At 40.6% G+C, this 20356-nt stretch overlaps 1 protein-coding gene across 7 annotated transcripts in view; it reads right to left on the bottom strand.

Moving 5' to 3' along the window:
• KIF13A (kinesin family member 13A) overlaps window positions 1–20356 on the bottom strand; it is a 180255-nt gene that overhangs the window by 37060 nt on the left and 122839 nt on the right. For all 7 annotated transcript variants that reach the window (XM_081145267.1, XM_081145266.1, XM_081145270.1 and 4 more), the window contains exons 10-17: window positions 18420–18531; window positions 17831–18043; window positions 15313–15423; window positions 13702–13836; window positions 11368–11498; window positions 9881–9967; window positions 9619–9785; window positions 3218–3428 (exon numbers count right to left, since the gene is read on the bottom strand). In XM_081145267.1, coding sequence (XP_081001393.1) covers window positions 3218–3428; window positions 9619–9785; window positions 9881–9967; window positions 11368–11498; window positions 13702–13836; window positions 15313–15423; window positions 17831–18043; window positions 18420–18531 — 1167 coding nt within the window. The remainder of the gene's footprint in view (window positions 1–3217; window positions 3429–9618; window positions 9786–9880; window positions 9968–11367; window positions 11499–13701; window positions 13837–15312; window positions 15424–17830; window positions 18044–18419; window positions 18532–20356) is intronic.

Here is a 20356-nt window from a genome sequence, read left to right as displayed (position 1 = left end):
AAATCTGGAGTCAGAGAAAATAAAGTGTTTTACTTGATTTCTTTAGTTGGTAAAAGGCAAGAAGTGGGTACTTCGGTGGCAGCAGGAATTCTTTTTTCCACTCTCTCCACAGCAGCACTTCTGACGAAAGCTTCTGTGACATCCTGACTGGGTCAAACCCTGTTATATATTTCCCCAGTCCCACATTTTTTGGCTCAGTAGCACTTATAATTTTTCACGTATTTGCATAATTATTTGACTCAAGTCTGTCTCCCCTAAGAGGCTGTAAGCGCCCCTAGGGTAGGGACTCTCTCTTTTCTGCTTGTCATTACAGTTAACTCCTGGCCAAGTGCATGGCCCATTGTAGGATATTAAAAAACAACAACACTGAATGAAAGAAAGAGTATATGTGGAATCCGCTTTTGAGTCTGGGCTCCAAGGCAACCCAGTTTAGCAGATTGGACCACGCCTTACATAGCTTTTCTTTTCTACCATTTACACACCCTAAATTCTCACAGCACCCAGTTCTTCCTCCACTACAACACAGCCCTCATAAAACCCTGCCTTTCGCAGGGACCTCCTCGGCTCGAAACCTCCCTATCCACAGGATAAATCCCAAACGTGGAAGTCTACAGGCCTCCCACATACCCTATCTAAGAGTTCTGGACTTCATTCTCCCTACTCCTTTGCAAACCACCTTCTAGACTAATCAAAACTTCTCATGTAGTCCCCCAAATATATCTTACTTCTCTCCACTGCTTCAGATTTATTTATGATAACCCACCTGTCCAAATGCCCTCCCGCCTTCTCTCCGACTATTCTAATCTCCACCTTTCAGACTCACCTGAAATCTTTCCCTGTCCAGGAAACCTCTGCAGAAGACTCGGCTCCGCAGGGTCTCATCCTCCACTAAGCAGCCGCGGCCCTCCCTGTGGCCTCTGCCCACCCGGCCGGCACGTTCTTGCATGTCATTCAACAGTTTCCCACAATCACTCCTTACTAAGCGCCTGCCACATGACAACATCGTTCTAGCGCTGGGGACACTTCAATGAATGAAGCTGACTCCCTGCCCCATAGAATTTATTTTCCAGTGGAGGAGATAAACAACAAATAAATAACTACGTAACTGCAGCACTTCCTATTGTTGAATGGAACTTTTTTAAAAAAATTTACTATTATGGTTTGATTTTCGCATATTTACATCTTACTCTAAATTATAAGTATAAAGAGAGAATGAACTACATCTTTAGCTTCCTTTATAATTCTCACTAGTGCTTAAACATACTTGATTCTCAAACCCTCAACATTTACCTAGGTATGAGTCCTTCAATATTTCACAAGCCATCAACATCTACTTAGATAAGAGTCCCAGCTTCTTAATGACCCACGAATGACATCTTAATTTTATCCAGTGAAACCTGGTGAAATCAATACAGTAACCATCCTTCAAAATGTCATTTTTTCTACTCTGTTTCTTCTTTAAGAATTTGAGCCTCAAAGAGAACCAATCTGGAATTACAGGAAGTGGAAAATAATTTTTGACATTTAACTGAAAAATGCTGTAAGTAAAAGCCTTCCTTCCTCCCTCCCTCCCTCCCTCCCTCCCTTCCTTCCTTCTGACTTCAGAGAGAGGAAGGGAGAGGGAGAGAGATATAGAAACATCAATGATGAGAGAGTCATTGATTGGCTGCCTCCTGCACTCCCCCGACCGGGGATGGAGCCCACAACCAGGGCAGGTGTCCTGACTGGGGAATCGAACTGCGATCTCCTGGATCCTAGGTCAATGCTCAACCACTGAGCTACGCCCAACCGGGCCAATCCACCATTTCTTTTTCTCACGTTTGTTTTTGCTTTTACAATCTTATGTACACAGAAAAGTAAGTAGGGAGAATCAGTAGTAAGGATATCAGTGGGTACAATTACACCAACTACCATCAGTAGCTGTTGCTTAGAGTAAAGCTACCAGCTCATAGTAAATGTGGAAAAGGCAGCTCTTCAGAAAAAACATGATCTGACAACCTCTGTCTGTTTTACTCAGGGACACAAAAAAATAAAAAATAATGTAAGTATGATAAGTATTCATATTCGTATCCAGACAGATGAGCCGGGAGCTCCTGGGGGAAAAGTAATGGGCTCTTTTCTCTTGATTTAGAACCACCAAGTGCATCACTACGGCGAGCCTTTTAATGCAGGGTAGGAACCTCTTTTCTCCTCTCAAGGCTCATCTTCCCTGGATGTGGCTCAAGTTAATCATCTCACTGCTAGAGATGCGGTGTGGCTGCAAGAGTAAGAGTAGGACTTCTGAAGTCAGACTGGCCCGGCTTTGGCCCCAATGGCCCAACTTACTAGCTAGACGACTGGGCAAGTCATTTAATCTCCCAGCCCAGTTTCATGTGTGAAATGGGGGTGAAAATAGTAAAATATAGTAGCAGATGTAAAGATTAGATGAATATATGTAAAGCACTTAGTTACTGGCACATGATAAATGCTCAGTTAATAGATGCTGCTTTTATTACTATTAATTATTATTATAACACAGGAGTTATTATTAATGGGTCTATAGACAGACCTGATTTTTTCAAATTCTGGGCTTTTCATTTACTAGATGGGTGATTGAGTCAGAATATTTAAACTGATTTTCTTATCTTCAAGAAAGAGCTGTTGGGAGCGTTAAAATTAGCACCGTAACTGCCTAGACTGTGGTAAGAACACAGCAGAAGTTAGCAATAACGTATTGCCCTTATTGTTACTATTATTATTATCACTACCATTTCTTCCACCGCCACCTCAGTTCTGATATAACTGTTTTGAAGTCATTGTTTCTCAGCCTTTCGGCTAAGATAAATGTTTTAAAGTCATAATTTTTAAAAATTCACATTTAAGAGGTTTCTTAACACTAAAATTTATATTTGAATAGAATCTAAAGTAAGAGAAATAAAAAATAAGGAGAAAGGCTTTTATGCTAAACAATTATTCAAACCTAACAGTCCCAGCCTCCTGAGGACCGTTTTTACTGAAGAGTGGTGGTGGGGGGGGGGGGGTCTTTAAAAACTAACTGTAAATATACCCAGGATGGAACAGTATCCTTGAGAAGAGAAGCCAACTGTTAACAATCCAGACATGGGATTAAGATTTCCCTCTGTGCCAGGACTGTCCCCCTTCACACGTCTCACAACCCTCCTCCGAAGCCCCACGGTCCTGGAGCCTTGACTCCGGGTTGCCCGGGTTCCACTCTTACCTCTCCTCGGCCCACTGGGTCACCTTCTGCTGAGCCGTCTGGCTGTAGGCCAGGCGGTCGGGGCCGCTGCTCTGGGGCTGCCTCTCCGGGGACAGCTGCTGGCGGAGCTGCTCCAGCTCTCGCTCGTACATGAGCCGCTGCTCCTCAAGCGCACTCCGCTTTTCTTCCAGGTACTGTTTCTCCAGGACCTGCACCACATTTTGAACTGGGTCTGGTGAGCCAAGAGACAAGGCAAGGTGTCTTCAGTGGTGGCTAAGACAGGCACCGGCCTGGGCTTCTTCAGCAAGAACCGTCTTCTTTCAATGTGCTTTCTAGGGGAGGCCTGAGCAGCCCTGTCAGATGAAACCCTCTGTTTCCTTTTCACTAACAACTTAGATAAATTCCCTAGAGGTAAACATGTTACTCTCTTCAATTTGATGAGCTCATTCTAATGTTTACATAGATCATTAACCTATTTAAGCAGAGAGAGGAGAAGGGGATGGGATTCTGTGCACTGAGAAGAAAAGACCCTGTCATGAAATCTAGGACAATGGCACAGACAGCCACACAAGGTGGGATTTTTATGGTAGTGAATTTCTATGCCCATTTAGCATTCAGTTTTGGTACGTGGCAAAGGGTTTATATTTCTGATTTTAACCACAAATCGCACTGCTCCTGAATTTCTCTAATGTGAGAGGAACAAAACTTACAGATCATAGCAAAATATGGATTGAGTACAGGATCTGGCAGTTTCTCAAGTGCTAATAACTAAGAGGGTAATTCACTTGCAAAATAAAAGGCTACTTTTGTGATTTTTTGCTGTTGCAGATCTAGAGATCAGCAACATGCATGCTGATGACCGGCACAGAGATACTAATAGGTCATGCTGAGAAAGGCCGCACTATGACTAGAGGGGGCTGAGATGTAGGTAAGACTTGGTCCTGAAGAGTTAACTGGTGGAGGGAGGACATTCACTTGGTAATGACTAATGAACTCAAAGCCATGGAGAAAGATTAAGGCACTGAGTACATGTATAAAGAAGACTATTACTGGCATTGCTGAGTAGACAGTAGGGAAACAGTATGTTAGACCCTCTAGAAAACCACCATCACATAAATATTTCCTTGAAGTACAGGGGACCTAGATGAGATGTGTTCATAGTCTCAGACTAGCCTGGGACTTAATTTCCTCCTTGTACATGAACACACTTGCCTGTTACTCAGTGCTATTTGTGTTGTATTTCCACATACTGACTCTCAGTTTAATTTCCAAAATAAGAGTGGGAAACTAAGATGTTGTATAACACCCGATGATAGCTACTGACAGGCTTTTCCAGAAGGCCCTTAACAATTTGGAAAATAAATATGTGAGTTGTACTAATTTTCTACATGAGCAGTAAGAGAAAAAGAGTGTATCAGCTTTAAAAACATAAGGTTAAATCATACAGAAAAAGTAGAAAGCAATTAAAATATCACGATGTGCACAGTATAGGTGAGTTGTTTTAATAAAAATAACAACCACAATGACAATAACAATCCTATTAGCTACTGGCTACACCTTAAGTAGAGGAACATACCCTATGCGTGCATCATCTCATGAAAGCCTTGCAGCAAACCTAAGGGAGTATCTCACTCCCATTTTAAAGATGAGGAACCTAGGGCTCAGAAAGGTTAGGTAGCTGACCTCATATCACATCTGACCAGACCATGAATGGACAAGAGATTTTCTATAGAGTAAAAAGCTATGCACCCCAAAAGCATTAGAACTTCTGACATAGCCCTAAAACTTCTGAAAAATAAAAAAAAGAATAACAGTAAATGTTTTTGAGGGAGTCAGAAGAAATTTTAAATATAAAGGCTGGAGAAAGAAAGTTCTCTCAGGATTAAAAAAATATATATTTCTCAAACAGTATATATTATTGCTCTATTTAGACTTTAGGTTTAAAAAGTACAGAACAAGGTCCTCGTCACCCAAATATATTTATGCACAGCCTTATTTTCAAGAGCCCTAACTTAGTGTTTATGAACCTTTTCTAGTCAGAGAAAACTGCAACACACACCATTTTATAAAATTATATGCTAGGGTTTTTTCCAAAAGACACTGAGTAAGATATTTAATTCTTATTTCCACTTGTTAGCGGTGGTGTGTAGAAACCCACATGATCCTAAATGGCTGAGGCAGAAGGATTTCACCCCAAGGTTCCACACCACACAGAGGCATGTGACTGAGGCTGTTTAAACTATTTCAGCAGCTGCCACAACTAACACCTTTGCCACTCACCAGGCTCAGTGGCCACAAATCAATGTGCAGATATGGAGGACAGAGCCACCCAAAGCACCCCTCCCCTGCACCTGCTATGGCCTGGTGAGCCCTGCGGGGACTCTGGGTCTGGCCATGCCACACACAACCCTGGTGGAGGTACAGGGGCTGAGGGTGTTCTTTTTAAACTTCTGATCCTAACACATGCCTGGAAACATCTTTCTCATACATATATTTGATAAAATTTTCTTTTCAAATTAATTAACCAGTTTCAAGCCTTTATCACTACCCATAGTTTTTAAAATAGATCACCCTGATCAGCAAGTCAGTCTCACTCTGTAATATAGCCTTGGACAGAAGCCAAAGAGTATTTAGCTTATTCTCAAATGGCCAATCAACTACCAAGAGACGGTTCACAGTTTTAATTTCCCCCATCCCTTTCCTCCTTTTGAATGAGCTGTTTTAAAACCCAGTTTGCCTGCGCCTAAGGCTGAGACACCAAGGGGTTGGTATTTTAGGAAGGGAAAAAGGACCACACAGACTTTGGGCAGAGCACTTCTCTCTTCATTATTTTATTGTTTCCCTGGCACATCAACTATGAAATGAGTTCAAACTTATTTGTCTGTTCCAGGAATGGAAAAGAGAGAGTGGTGGTGACAGTGGTGGTGCTTGGAGGGCACTGATGCAGTAACAAAAATTAGAACTCATTCACACCAAGAGGCCTGAGGCACTAAATTGAGGGGAAGTAAAACCCTTTGGGGAAAAAAGGACCTTTTAATCCCAGATGGAATAAGCGGGCTGTGTGACCCTTCACTACCCCTTCATTGCTCTTTTCTTGGCAGGGGTGGGGAACATCAGGCCCATGAAATCATTTGGTCTGGCCCTGCCAAGGCCTCACCAAAGAGAAGCAGTTCCAGCCATCACTTTAGGGGTGAGTTAATTAAATGTTTGACCAAACATAGTGGGCTAATTTTTAAGTTGATAATTTTGTATGGCCCGAGAATGATGTTATAAATATCCAAATGGTTCCCGTACCCCTGCTTTAGAGCTACCATCCACTCTGTGAAAACAGATGAGTGTCTGATTCCTAATTTTGAACCCTCAGGAAGAGGGCATTATTGTCTATAGATACCAGGTTTGCTTTTACTCTTAATTCAAATGAACTGAGTTTTCAATCATTATTTAGTCTAGAGACTCAAAAACACATTATTCTAGCCTGTTACTGGGATAAAGCAGGTAAATGTATATATAGAAGATGTTCTAACTGCTGAGCTGCCAATAGTAATAAAGCCATTAACAACAGCAGCAATGATACCAGTAACACTTGTGCTGTTGGATGCAGAGGGGAGAGAGCTACCAGATTTTACCATGGGGCAAGTGGTGGAGTTGGGGCATGGGGAGGTAGGGGTCTTCACTGAAAAGGGAACGTTCCTCAATCAAGAATACAGAGTATCGCTGGCAGGCAGAAAAGGTCAGCTTCCCAATGACATTAGCTTTTGCCAAAGCATGGAGCACAAGCATCACTCAGCAGCACTGCTAAAACCCATCAAGCTCCCTCATGCTAATGCCAATCAGTTAAAACCTTTATCCCACTGTTTGTGGAGGAGCTTCGTCTGAAACCACAGGAGAGGGAAGAGAATCTTCAAATAGGACCACCAAGGGGATGACCACCAGGAAGACAGGCTTATTATCGGGAAACCACCTAGCAGCAGAGGTGAATCTCATCAACACAGTCCAGGCGCCAGCATTTCAGAACTTGCATCAGAGCACGTCTGTGTGCCCCACAGGGAAGCTCCACTTACCAATGAAATAGGGTAAGCAACGGGGTGGGGAGAGGAAAACATTACTTTTAAATAGACAAAATCAACACTGGAGAGCAAGGCCAGATCTGGAATACAAATAAGTAACTCATGTTAATGCCATGAGCCAGGCCACTGGTGACTAATTGGTTTGGCTAAGAGGATTGAAGGAATTAACAAATGATAACTAAATACTCATTGCTTATTCAGGAGTTCACTATGTAATTGACAAGAGGGTAGCAACTGGGTTAAGTTAAAAATCTGTGATATGGGATGATACATGACTCAGTTGATACCGGGACACTCTGCAGAGTTAGAGGATTCAGATCTCAAGAATTCTGCAGCCTCCTTGAATTACAGAGTGGGAGTTCCTCCACCTGGAGTTTGGAGCCTCCTGTCACACCTCGTCCCTCTTGGGCTTCCAAAATATCATTCACAGGAGGCTTGTTGCTCAGGCACATAGTTAAACGACCTGTTAATGTGATTCTGATGCCTGAACATGTGGAATTCTCCCAGCTCGGTGAGCAAGTAGCAGAGTGGACCGAAGCATGATTTCCAGCTGTGGCCCACCCTGTGCTGCAGTGTCAAAAGCTCCAATAGCTAATTTAATCCCTAATCTTTATTTTATTTTATTTTTAATATATTTTTATTGATTTCAGAGAGAGAAAAGGAGAAGGAGAGAGAAACAGAAACATCAATGATGAAAGAATCGTCATTGATCAGCTGCCTCCTGCATGCTCCCTGCTGGGGTCTGAGCCCGCAACCCGGGCATGTGCCCTGACCGGGAATCGAACCGCGATCTCTTGGATCATAGGTCGATGCTCAACCCCTGAGTGACGCAGGTTGGGCAATTCCTAATCTTAATTACCAATGTTTAAAAGGAGAAATTAGTGAACTTTTTTCATGAAGTTGCTTTTTCCCTCCTTTTTGTTGGCTGTTACATTCAACTTGTTTCTCAATCTGGCCTTTTCTTCATACCTCATTTTTATAGCTAAAAAGAGGAGTACTTGAAGCTGAAAATCCATAAATAGAGATAAATAGAAAGATCAAAATCTTTTTTTAAAATTTTTTATTGATTTTAGAGAGAAGACAGAGAAACATAAATTTGTTATTCCACTTATGTATTCATTGGTTGCTTGTATATGCTCTGACCGGGGATGGAACCAACAACCCTGGCATATCGGGATGATGCTCTATCCAACTGAACTACCCTGCCAGGGCCAAAGATCAAATCTTTATTCTTACAACAGAATCTCCAATTTGATATGCCAGAGATCTGACCAACAATTCACTGGCCATGCTCGAATTTTCCCCACGTAGGCTTATTCAGAGTGGAGTGAGAAAATAAATATTTAAGGGAAGAGCTCGACTGTGGAAACCAAAATACTTTTTAAGCACAGAGTTCCTGGAGGCCCTCCCTAGTTCAAGTCAGGGATTCTCATGTATCCAAAGAACAGATGAATGGAAAGTGAGGTTGGACAAAGTCCAGAAACCAACTAGCTCAGGTGCTCCTGAACGTAGCCTCAACTATGTCCTTGTAAAACAGTTCTGGTCTTGGAAATGCAGTCTGTACCTGGCAGCAGAACTTTCCTGTCCTGCATCTAGGTCCCAGGTACTAAGTATGGTGATTAGAAGACTGGGAGATGGGAAAAGGAAGGAGCAGAGTTATCAAATAGCAAGTAAGGAAAAAATTTGGTGTGCATTTTATTGAACTCATAAAAGGGTATATAAACACAGAAGAAGAAAGGAGATAAAGGATTTCCTTTTAGACACAGAAAGGAAAAACTTTAATACAATCACTGTAAAACTTCTGGAAGGAGGAATCTAGAAATAATGCTTTAAGGAGAATCTCTTCCTCAAAAATCTGAGACAGACTGAGTGTAGGTTAAGCAAAAAGCCTTATAAAGCCTTTTATTTTATCAGGCATTTTAAAATAAGTCTCTCTGGGGGTATAATTTCCAATTGAGTTTACAGTAAAATGTTGACTTTTCGCTCTCCATCAGATTCTATTTGAGATTCCTGGATTAATACTCTCATGGTGATTTTCATGCTTTGAAGGACTCAGAAATGACAGGCTCCGCAAGGGGAAATTTGATAAGGAATTCCCTCAGTCACTCAGTACTCTAGGAGCATGGAAATGTTACAACTGGCTTGGGAGCAAGGGGTCTCAAAAGATTCCGCCCCCTTCCTGGTTACATCTGAGGGAGCCAACCAGGCCCTGGAATACTTTCATTAGCCTCCTTTCGGCCTTTTTAAGGAATTAGCAATTTGATGTGTCTGAATGTTAAGAATGGCACATTAACTTTATACATACGCATCCCTCAGTGAATGCTGTGAGACAAAGAAATCGGAAGGATGCCTTACCGTTACTATTCAGTGTCTTCATGATGACCTCCATCTGTGCAAATTCATAGTTATAGTCTGGTTCTGAAGAAGCTTCACTGGCTGCATCCAGGTCATGCTCTGGAGGGCCTGTTTCTTTTTCAAAGTCTTTCAACCAGTCTCGCCGTTTCCTCTTAGGTAAATTAATTCTGTAGGGTTTTTTGCCATGAGAGAAAATCAACTTGTTTCGCATTCAGATACCAGAAAAATGTATATGAGGATATAGCGAACACACAGACGTTACCTAAAAAAGTGGTTATTTCCCCACAGGATTCTATCACCGTGCCACAGCTGGGTGGTATTGCACACGAGGGTACCGTTTACACAGGACCTAGAGGGACACCAGGGGAAATGTCAGCTGAATGGTAAAGATCACAAAACCCAGCCCCAGTAGCTAAAGAGATTACTGGGGGGACTTTCTCATAATAGACATATTCTATTAATACCTGAAGAAGGAACAGGAGAATTATAATCACTATTGGGACACGTGAACTAAGCAGTGATGATTAAGGGCTGCCAATGTCCCCCAAAGGGATAACCCCATGTGATGTGCAGCCTGTAGGAGCGGAAACCACCACCTATGGAATATTCTTGTAGAAACTGGAGTGGAATTTAATCAATCTTTTATATGTAAATGCCAATTTAGGAAATACAGAGGACAGTGGGAGTTGCTAAATGATGCCATGGAGTGCAATAAGCAAAATGCTAACGATAGGAAACTCTGGGACCAACAACTAGGCATCTTCAACAAATTAAATGTAAGAAAAAGGGGGGAGGGAGGATAGAGGAACCCAGAGCTAAACGAGCTCTAAGAGACACAATAACCAATGACAATGGTTAACTCTTATTTGGATCCTGATTTTAAAAAAAACAACTGAAAAAGAACATTTATGAGATTAACTGGGGAAATGTGAATACTGACTGAATATACAATGATTGGGAAGAAATTACTGTTAATTACTGTTAAGTAAAATTAAGGAATAGTATCATCTGACCATTAAGTATTTTAATAATCATATCACTATAATACAAGATCTATAAATTTTATGCATCAGGTATGCTATTATTATTAGTCTCAGTTTTACATCACTTAGAAATTTATATAGCCAATATTAATAGAATAACTTGAAATGAGTACAATGTTTTCCTCATAAAAATGAGTGTTCCGAATTACAGTATTTGTGTGTTTATGAATAAATATCATTAGAGAACTTTATTTAAATATTATACCTGATTATTAAATAATTCAAAACATCACTTAACAGAAATTTAAAAAGTAAATATATTACCCTGTTAATTCTCAAATTTTTACATTTTATAGCCCGGTTTAGTAATTTTTCAAGACTTTGGAGTTATCTGACTAACTGCTTTTTACACACTGGTTAAGCTGATAAACAATTAATTTTATTCAATATTTATTATGTGTCAGGCACTGAGCCAAGGGATTTACATGTTTAGTCTATCATTAGCCTTACTTACCATAAGAGGAAATTGAAGTTTAGGTAAACAAAGTGTGGTCTCCAAAATCCGCTCAGCCAGTCAAGGCAGAGTCAGCCTGCCCCAAAGCTGGTGCTGGCACTGCTGCTATCGAGCTCTCTATAACTGGAAAGCAATGCCTGAGGACCCACTATAGTCTTAACTTTGATATAATGAAAGCAAAGAGAAAGGGGTGTCTTCTCCTTCTGAAAATAAGGTACACAAGATATGTTCAGTGCCATTTACTTTTCTTACCTTGCATTTTCTTTCGGGGTAAGAGTGATGTCACCATCGGATGCAATGTCAATCTCACAGTGCTCAGGCTGAATTCCTATCCCAAAGAGCTGGATGTCCTGAGAGGTATCGGCTCCCACCCTCGTGTGGTCCTAGGGGAACAGAGTATTAAGAAAAGTAAAACCCCACACTTACAAGAAACTTAACAAAAATTTATCATAATTAATTTCAATAACCCAACAGCAGGTGCATGACAATATTAAATGAATCAAAGAATCAGACAGGAGATGCATGATGTCTGGAGCATTCTAAGTCAAAAGCTTACCTTAACACACTACATTTTTAAAAAATTTTAAAACAGGAAGGGGAAGAGGACCCTGACTAACAGTGATTAGAGACAGCTTTAAAATGTAAGAAAATCACATGTGACAGTAGAATGCCTTGAGTTCCAATTTTAACTTGACATCTTACTAGGTATGTAACCACAGGCAGCCATTTCACTCTCTGAGCCTCAGTTTCTTTCTTTTTCTTTTTCTTTTTTTGCAAAACCAGGACAAAAAAATATCAGTTTGATTTATTTAACAGTATTCTTTCAAGGAGCCCCCGAGTTACTAGCGAAAACGCTTTGAAAACAATTATATAAATCAAGAACCACTAAAAGTAGTTTCATGGAAAGTTATACTTTAAAATATATAATTTTTAAAATGCTAAAAATAGTTGAGTATCTAATACTAATATTAACAGAGTAGTGAAGCCTGTGAGTTGTACCGCGTTCAGTTCAGCATGACGTTAAGGACCTGAAGCCTCACACGTACATGGACTATGGCTCCTGGTGATCCAGTCCTCTGCTCATCCCCTTTGCTTTTCTTTTGCTCTAAAAATCGTTTAACCATTATGAGGACAATGCTTCCTCTCCCACCGAGAAAGCGTTAAGGCCTGGTCTTTCAAAATTAAGATTTTAGAAACAACTCCTTTTCCCTTAATCATTTTCTGAATGAACAGATCCTAAGTGTTAGTGGACTCTCAACAAGCCGAGTGTTATTTGTGCCATATTACGTACCTGGAAAAAGTAGACTAAAAAGGGTAGAAGACTGAGCTCCTTGCTTCAATTCCAGCTTATTCTCCACTGCATTTCGTATATTCACCAGGCAGACCAGAATCCTTAACAAGGTGCCTATCTAACCTTTCAGAAGGGGTAATTTCCCTTTATTTAGAAATTAATGTGTGTGGACAGTATAAACAAGCTGCCTTCAAGCCCAAGCTCCTCAATCCTTGACAATTATTTAAATACATATGTTTACACACCACCATAACTCAGAAATTGTTTGTGTATGATGAAAAATGGCCTCATGGTCAGCTGAGTGCCCTATGTCAATGGGGGTGCCCTATTTCAAACACATGTTTTATTTTTCCCTTAACAAAATATGCGAGCATTTCTAAAAGTATGGTCTGAGAACCTGTGGGGTCTCTACCTGTGGGGTCTCCAAGAACCATTCAGGTGGCTCATGAGGTCAAAACTACTCTAATAAAAATACTAAGATGTTATTTGCCTTCTCATTTTATCACAAGTACCCAGTGTTTTCCAGAGTCTACATGATGTGAGATGTGGCTTTGAAGATTAATGGACTGTATATTTGTACATGTTTGTATTTTTAAGTGGTTTCAGCTTTAGTACCTAATACAGTAAATATAGATAGATCTACCTCAGATACACAAAAGTTCTTTGGAGTCCTTGACACATTTTTAAAGAGTGTCAGTGGGTTGTGAAGGTTCGAGAATGGATGCAATAAGCTATCCAACATGGTCAGTGGCATACCCTGAGACCAAAGTGCCAAATTCAAAAGGCCCCATCCCATCTGCACACTAAAAGGGCAATTATGGGACCAAAAGTTATTTTCCAAGGATGTATGTCTAGAAGCAATAGATGTGGAAGAACCTTAGCCGTCTAATCTACCACAAGAGTTTGTTTTAGTCTATGTTGATCTTGAGATCTTAGAATTACCCAGAAGCATAACTGAGACTTTCCAGAGCTTCTCAGGATCTTTGTGACTGAACCTGAATATTGTCAGAATCCTTGTCGCCACAGCCAGGGATGACTTTGACACCCACGGTTGCCCACTTGTGCCCCTCTGATGCTCATGCTCATAGGAAATCAGCCCCAACTGCAGTCTCAGGACAATACAAAATAGCTGGTTTTCATTCTCAATAGTGACCTGACTGTCCTATGAATCTTCTTACTCTTAAGGAGGGCTAAGCTGGATGCAAAAAGCAAAATCATGGGGATGGGTACCCAGACTCAATTGTGAGTTGTATAATAAGTCAGAATTGCCACTATGTATTTATATACCCTCTTACCTTTAAATAATAAACCAGAAGTTCATTGAGAGCAGGGTCTGCATTCAGGTTGACTAAGTAGCACTTGTCATCCCCCACCTTGATACCCGATGTCTCCAGGGAAATCCCCATACTTTCAAGTTGTCGTTGTCTTTCCTGTGCACAAAGCAGACAAAAGCAGGGAACTCTATTTGTTGTTCTAGTCACCAGATGTATCCACGGAAAGTGTAAGTCACTGTTTCTGGGGACAATGCCAATGAAATTACACATTCTACTCAGCTCAATCCAGTTTATTTACAGCCTAAAATGTGTGACATCTTGCGTTAAGTGTTCTGGGGGCAACAAGGGTGAACCAGACACCATTTTGTCCTTAAGGGGCTTAACATCTAGCAGAGGGAGATCATATAACTGGGGTCAAAAGAGGAGAGCCCTGTGCTGTTGGAGAGGAAGAACGTGCTGTGGGCCTTGCAGGAGGGAGAGGTCACCATGGGGTAAGAGACCAGAAAGGCTCCAGGAAGAGGTGGTTCTTGAAGCATAAGAAACATTTCAACAGGAAGAAATGGGGGAGCAGCAAGATAAGGGCAGGGTATTCTGGGGGAAGGGCACAGGAAAGCAGAGTTAAAGACTGGGAATACTGGAGGATTTCAGGTGCCAAGAATCCCTACTAAATGTGGGAAAGTAGTGGGAGATGGGGCTGGAAGAGCAAGTTGGGTCCCTATTGCAGAGGGCCTTGAATTCATTTATCCATTCATTCACTCATTCATTCATTCATTCACTCACTCACTCACTCACTTAAGACATTTATATACTAGGGACTGAAAATACTAAAGCAAACAAACAGAAAAAGCCCCTTTCATGAAAACTTATATTCTAGGGAAAGGAGATAGACCATAAAAAAACATGAGTAAATATATGTAATTCCAATGGGGTTAAGTGCTATGGAAAAACATAAACCAATGTAAGAGGGATAAGAAGTTAGGTGTATGTGTCTGTGTGTGTGAGAGAGACAGACAGACAGAGGGAGAATATCTACAAGAAACATATAATCAAACAGCTGGACTAGGTCTCAGTTACTGCTTTCAAGCTTCTTGACTAGGATAGTCTAATGTTTCCAAGTAGTCAATGAACTGAAAATGTTTATGAAATGCATAGTGTCGAGATTCATCAGACACATAATCACACGTGCAGAATTAGTCCTTGGTTTATATTTTATCTCAAGTAAAGTTCAGACAGCATTTTCTGTCAAGCCCAAAGAATCATATACATTGAACAAACTATGATGTTCTGTATGTTACAAATTCTCTGTCAATCGGGTAGCCAAGTGTTATGCCAAGTGATCTAAAATCACAACAGATTTCTGTTTAAATGTGAAAAGCAGGAAATATTAAAGATATTTCCTATACCATCCCTGTTCAAGTTCAGTGCTATCCAACACTTCTAGCAAATATACGGACCAAACCGTAGTTGATAAAAGACACAAAGCCAGTGCCTAACTGATCTCTGCAGTCTGTACTTCAGCAGAAGAAGGATCTCAAAAGACTTTTTGAGGATGACAAGTGACTGACGATACAGAAAAGACAGCACATGAAAAAGAATCACAATATCACAAAAGGCCTAAAATTATCCAGCTACCTGTGCAATTTCTTCTGTTTTCCTCAGCTTCTCTTCCCAAGTCACTGTTAATTCTTTTATCAGCTTTTCAGATTCTTCAAGCTTCTCTTTCAGTTCAGGGGCCTTCATAGCCTTTAAAATGAAACCAGAGCTATCTGATTTTTTAATTTTTTCCACCATTATAACAAGACAATCACTTATTGTCCTTCTTAAGCAGTTATCAACAGTCTGTTGGAAGCAATTAAGTCACACACTGTCAGGGTGGGGTTTAGACCTCTATTAATCAAATGAAATGTAAGAGGCAAATGACTGCCACTATTTAAAGTTGAAAAAGAAATACTAGTGCCCTGAATTAAATTGATACAAATCATTACAGAGTAATTTTACCCACCATACTTAAATTTCACATTTAAAGACTTAAAAAGAGACTAAATTTCATCTTCAAAACAGAAAGTAAGAAAACGGTTACTTAAGCAGATTTCTTTTTCAATAAGACAGAGATTCAGGCACATCACCAATAAAGGTATTCCAGTTACAGTAACCTATCAGGAAAAGGGAAGATGTTTCTCGTTTACTTTAAAATGGAATCGGGGCCCTTTAAACTACTTTTCTTATTGATGGGATAAACTTAGTGTATTTATTATTCACTTGAAAGCCGGATATCTGGCTAAAAGAACAGCAATTTTCCTCTGAGTTTGTTCAGTGAGAATAACTAAGGGGTCTAAATACAGATATATGCAGCTTGTAAATCTTGGGAAGCCTTTATTTGCAACAATATGCTTCGATACCCTATGATAACATGAGTATAAACCTATGAACAAGAAAGTTGGTAGAAACTGGCCCAGAAGCTGAAGTGGTGGTGATCTGGACGCTAGCTGAGTATGCCTGAGTCTCACAGTGTTTATAATAGAGTCTGAGAGGGGCATTTAGTACTGGGGACACACGTGAACATTCTAGGTGAACCTGCAGTGGCTCCTCTCTCCTTTGGCCAGGTGTTGTTCTACCCACCAGGCCTAGATTACATGGTCACAGTGAAACTGCAGATTCAGAGACTAGAGGAAAAAAGTAGATCATCCGCCTTCAAACAAATCCAGGCACATTACCCTTTCCTTCCAGGATCAGGATTCTCTTCAAAGGTTATCAGCATTTTGGTTTTTCAGGTGTTTGCTACCCTTCTTGGCACCAATTAAAAAAATATATGCTTGGTGCACTGACTGATTATAATGATAATAAAAACAGCAACATTTGCTGAGCACTTAGGATATGCAAGGTATTGTGCTAAGTGCCTTCGAGTATCAGTGTTGTACTAGGGGTTAGGGGTGAAAAGCTTAAGAAAATATAGCTTCTTGAACTATAGGAGCTCAAAGCCTGAAAGAAGAGAAAGACATGTAAACAAAAAATTACAATAAAATGCCAGGATCACCAACTAATGGAGTATTCAGATCTATGGCTTCACTCCCTTCTGTTTATTTTATCTCCTGCTACTTACTTTTGTGATTAGATAAGCCAATAGATAAAAAGTATTTAAATAGTGCCTGGTACACAAGTGCTCAATAAATAATGGCTATTACTTTTTTTCCTCCATCCTCAATACTCCCCCAACCCTCAGAAGAGGTTGGTGTGAAGGGATGTGAACTCAGAGGCCTTAGGTACACACCCAAGTCCTGGCGTGTGGAAACATGTGACTTAACCTAAGGAACTTGGGCTCCACCTCAGGCACGTTACCTATTTCAAATGGGACAGTGCCTCACCCAGTAACCTGCCAAGAGGAACAGCTATTTGGAAGAGTATGTGATTATTAAAGTCTGAGTAAAGCCAAGGAAAGATGGCAGCAATGCAAAATTATTGCTTTTGTTTCCTCCCAGGAGCTGATATAAATTTAATATATATATATATATATATATATATATATATTTTTTTTTTTTTTTTTCTGAATTATTCCTAACATTTTATTATCCTTGATCACACTATCTTTCATGACGTAAGGGGGAGCTGATACACAACTACCTTCTCTGAAAACTGCAGAGCCCTTTGCAATACAGCATACAGTGTTAGTTAAAAAAACCCATCACAGTTGGGGTTCCTAGGATTTTACACTGGAAGAGATCTGTGCTCTCAACTGATTTACTGCAGCAAACAATTAGGTAGCAGCAGCAACTCTCCCTCGACTGTAAGTTCCTAGGACAGAAGTCTTGTATCACTCATGTTGTCTTCAGGATGCTTAGCATGCAGAAGACGCCAATCAACACTGTAATGTTGAACCACATGGAGACGATCTAGAACCGCAAGCAAGCATGTCCTTACCACTCACGTAGCACAAGCCAGAAACTTCAGAAACGGGGAGTGCCAGGCTGACTTTTTGTTTTATTTTTTTAAATTATAGCTGACTTACAATATTATACTCGTTTCAGGTGTACAACGTAGTGATCAGACACTCACATGCCTCAGGCAGCGATCACCACCACAAGCCCGGTACCCACCTGCCACCACACACAGTTATCATGATATTACCGACAACACTCCCTATGCTGTGCGTTACCTCGGCCTGCGAGAGCTGCTCTCTCAGTTTCTCGACTTCCTCCCGCAGTTCCCGGATGACCTTCGCGTTGGGATCCTCATTCACAACGGCATGGTTCACGATCCTTTTGGCGCGATCTGCGTACCGCAGAGTGGACAGGGTCTCCTCATAGTTGTCTGCTGCTGGGCTAATGGTGGCTATCATAGAGGTCTGGCTGTTACCTCCCAAATTGTCCTGCAAAATATTTCAAACGGCATCTCAGGAAACGAGGCCCGTTTCACACACGGCACGTATGATGAAAGCATGTACGGTACTGTTCTCCGTGAAGAAAACGCTACGTGGAAATGGGTGTGTATTTAACAAATAGTCTTATGACAAGATGAAATGCAGTTTCTCGATATTCACAACAATGAGTAATGTCCATCAAGTAGCATAATCATGAAATAAACAGCAAGAGAAATGAGTTTTCATTCTGTGTTCCTAGGAACTGGGATGACAGTACTGTATTGTCAGGGGCCCAATGAATATGTCACCTTGCACACACCTTTCAGCCGCCACCTCTGACACAGCCAATTTTTAGTTGGGAGAGAACACTGGAACGCTGAATTACCTTAAGCAGCCAAGTGAGGACTGAATCTCGATAAGGCACAAATTTGTTTTTACCCTTGCCAGCTGCCTGGTCGGCCAGCGATGAGATAACCAACCCCAACGTTGTCAGTGATCTGCCAAGAGAATAATTTAAAAATTAGTTTTATGGGATGTTTATTTTGTTTTCAATAATCCCTCTAGGTAATAAGTATAAAATATGCAAAATAAAGCCCTGAAGTTGATACAATCAAGTCTACATTAATTAGTAAAGCAGCTGAGAAAAAGAAAAACAAAAAGTAACTCCATTAATTTATAAGAACGAGTTTAGAATTCTGATAAGAATCTGTTCTAGTTAATTCATTTCAGAGCCTATAAACATACATTTAAAAGATCACACTGGAAAACTTTAATTTACTCCAAATATTATGCCACAAGTCTGAGCCAGTTACTCTTTGGGTCTAATTTGGGCCATGCTGGCCTCTGATTTTGTTTCCCAGGATAACCATGTGACTTGCAGAGCTGCCTTCCACTACCCGTTATAAGATATATACTGTTCATATACTTAAAGCTGGCAAGTTTATTTCATTTTGAGTTATTAATTTACAAAAACAAAGAACTACCCAAGCAGAGGACAGCATATGGCTACTCTTCCAAACCCCTGCTACTCAAAGCAGCACTGGCATCACCTGAGAGCCGGCTAGAAACACAGTATCTGAAGCCTCCCAGGCCTACTGAATCAAGACCAGTTAAAGGTATCTCCAGGTGACACATATGAACATTAAATTTGAAGAAGGCCTGGCTGAAGGATACCCAAAATGATAACTTTAGTTGTCTAGGCCTATGATTCTCAAAATGTGATGCTGGGACCAGCAGCATCAGCATCAGTGGGGACCTGGTTAGAAATGCATTTTCAGGCCACTCCCCAGGTCTACTGAATCAGAAACCTATCGTGGGACCCAGTGATCTGCACTTCAGCAAGCCCTCCAGGTGATTCTGATGTGGGCTAGAGTTCGAGGACCACTGGTCTAGGCTACTGAGTTCTCCCTGGTGGTTGATACATGTTCTTTGCCCCTGGAGATAAGAGCGCCTAGAAACAACAGATTTGTGGTACTGAGGAAAGAGGGACATCCTCTTTTGTCTCAGTTACGTTCCAATTGCTCTTCTAAAAGGAATTCAACTGGATCCCAAGTTTAGCAGCCAGAAAAGAGAGCCTCAGATCTCCCTCAGGATTGCAAGGAAGGTTACATGATATCTCAAAGAGAAAATGCTTTCAAAATAGTTTTAAAAATCAGATGTTAATACTTATTATAAAAACAAGGCAAGGCACAAATCAGCCAGTGACCAGAGGATAGCAAGTGAAAAACTAGATATCTTTCTTTCGAATGTCGACAACAGGCTTGAAATTGAATTCAAAGGAAAGAAAGCCTGTTTCCCACAAAACATAATTCCCCAAAGGTGACTTACTGAAAAGTCATTGAAATGCAAAGCAGTTTCCAGAGGCAGAAAAAGAACAAAAATTTTAATAACTAATAGCCACTACCTCAAAGTGACATAAATATAAACATAATTGACAGATGTAAAGGTTAACAAAAGTCCAACCCAAGAGAAATGAAAACATACGTCAACACAAATACTTGTACATGAATTTTCATAGCAGCATATTCACAATAACTAAAATGTGGAACAAACCCAAATGTCCATCAGAAGATGAAGGGGTAAGTAAGATGTGGTATGTCCATACAACGGAATTACTGGCTATAAAAGAGGAATGAAGTTCTGATACATGCTACATGAATGAACCTTGAAAAATTATGCTAAGTGAAAGAAGCCAAACACAAAAGGCCACTGTCCTGGGTTGAGTAGCACCCCTACCCCATCAAATTCATGCCCACTAGAACCTCAGAATGTGACTTTATTTGGAAATAGGGTCCTTGCAGATGAAATTGTACTGGATTAGGG

Source organism: Miniopterus schreibersii (genome assembly GCF_964146895.1).
Source record: "Miniopterus schreibersii genome assembly, chromosome: 8".
NCBI lineage: Eukaryota > Metazoa > Chordata > Mammalia > Chiroptera > Miniopteridae > Miniopterus > Miniopterus schreibersii.
The sequence above is the reverse complement of the archived record's forward strand: the minus strand, read 5'-3'. Positions and strand labels throughout refer to the sequence as shown.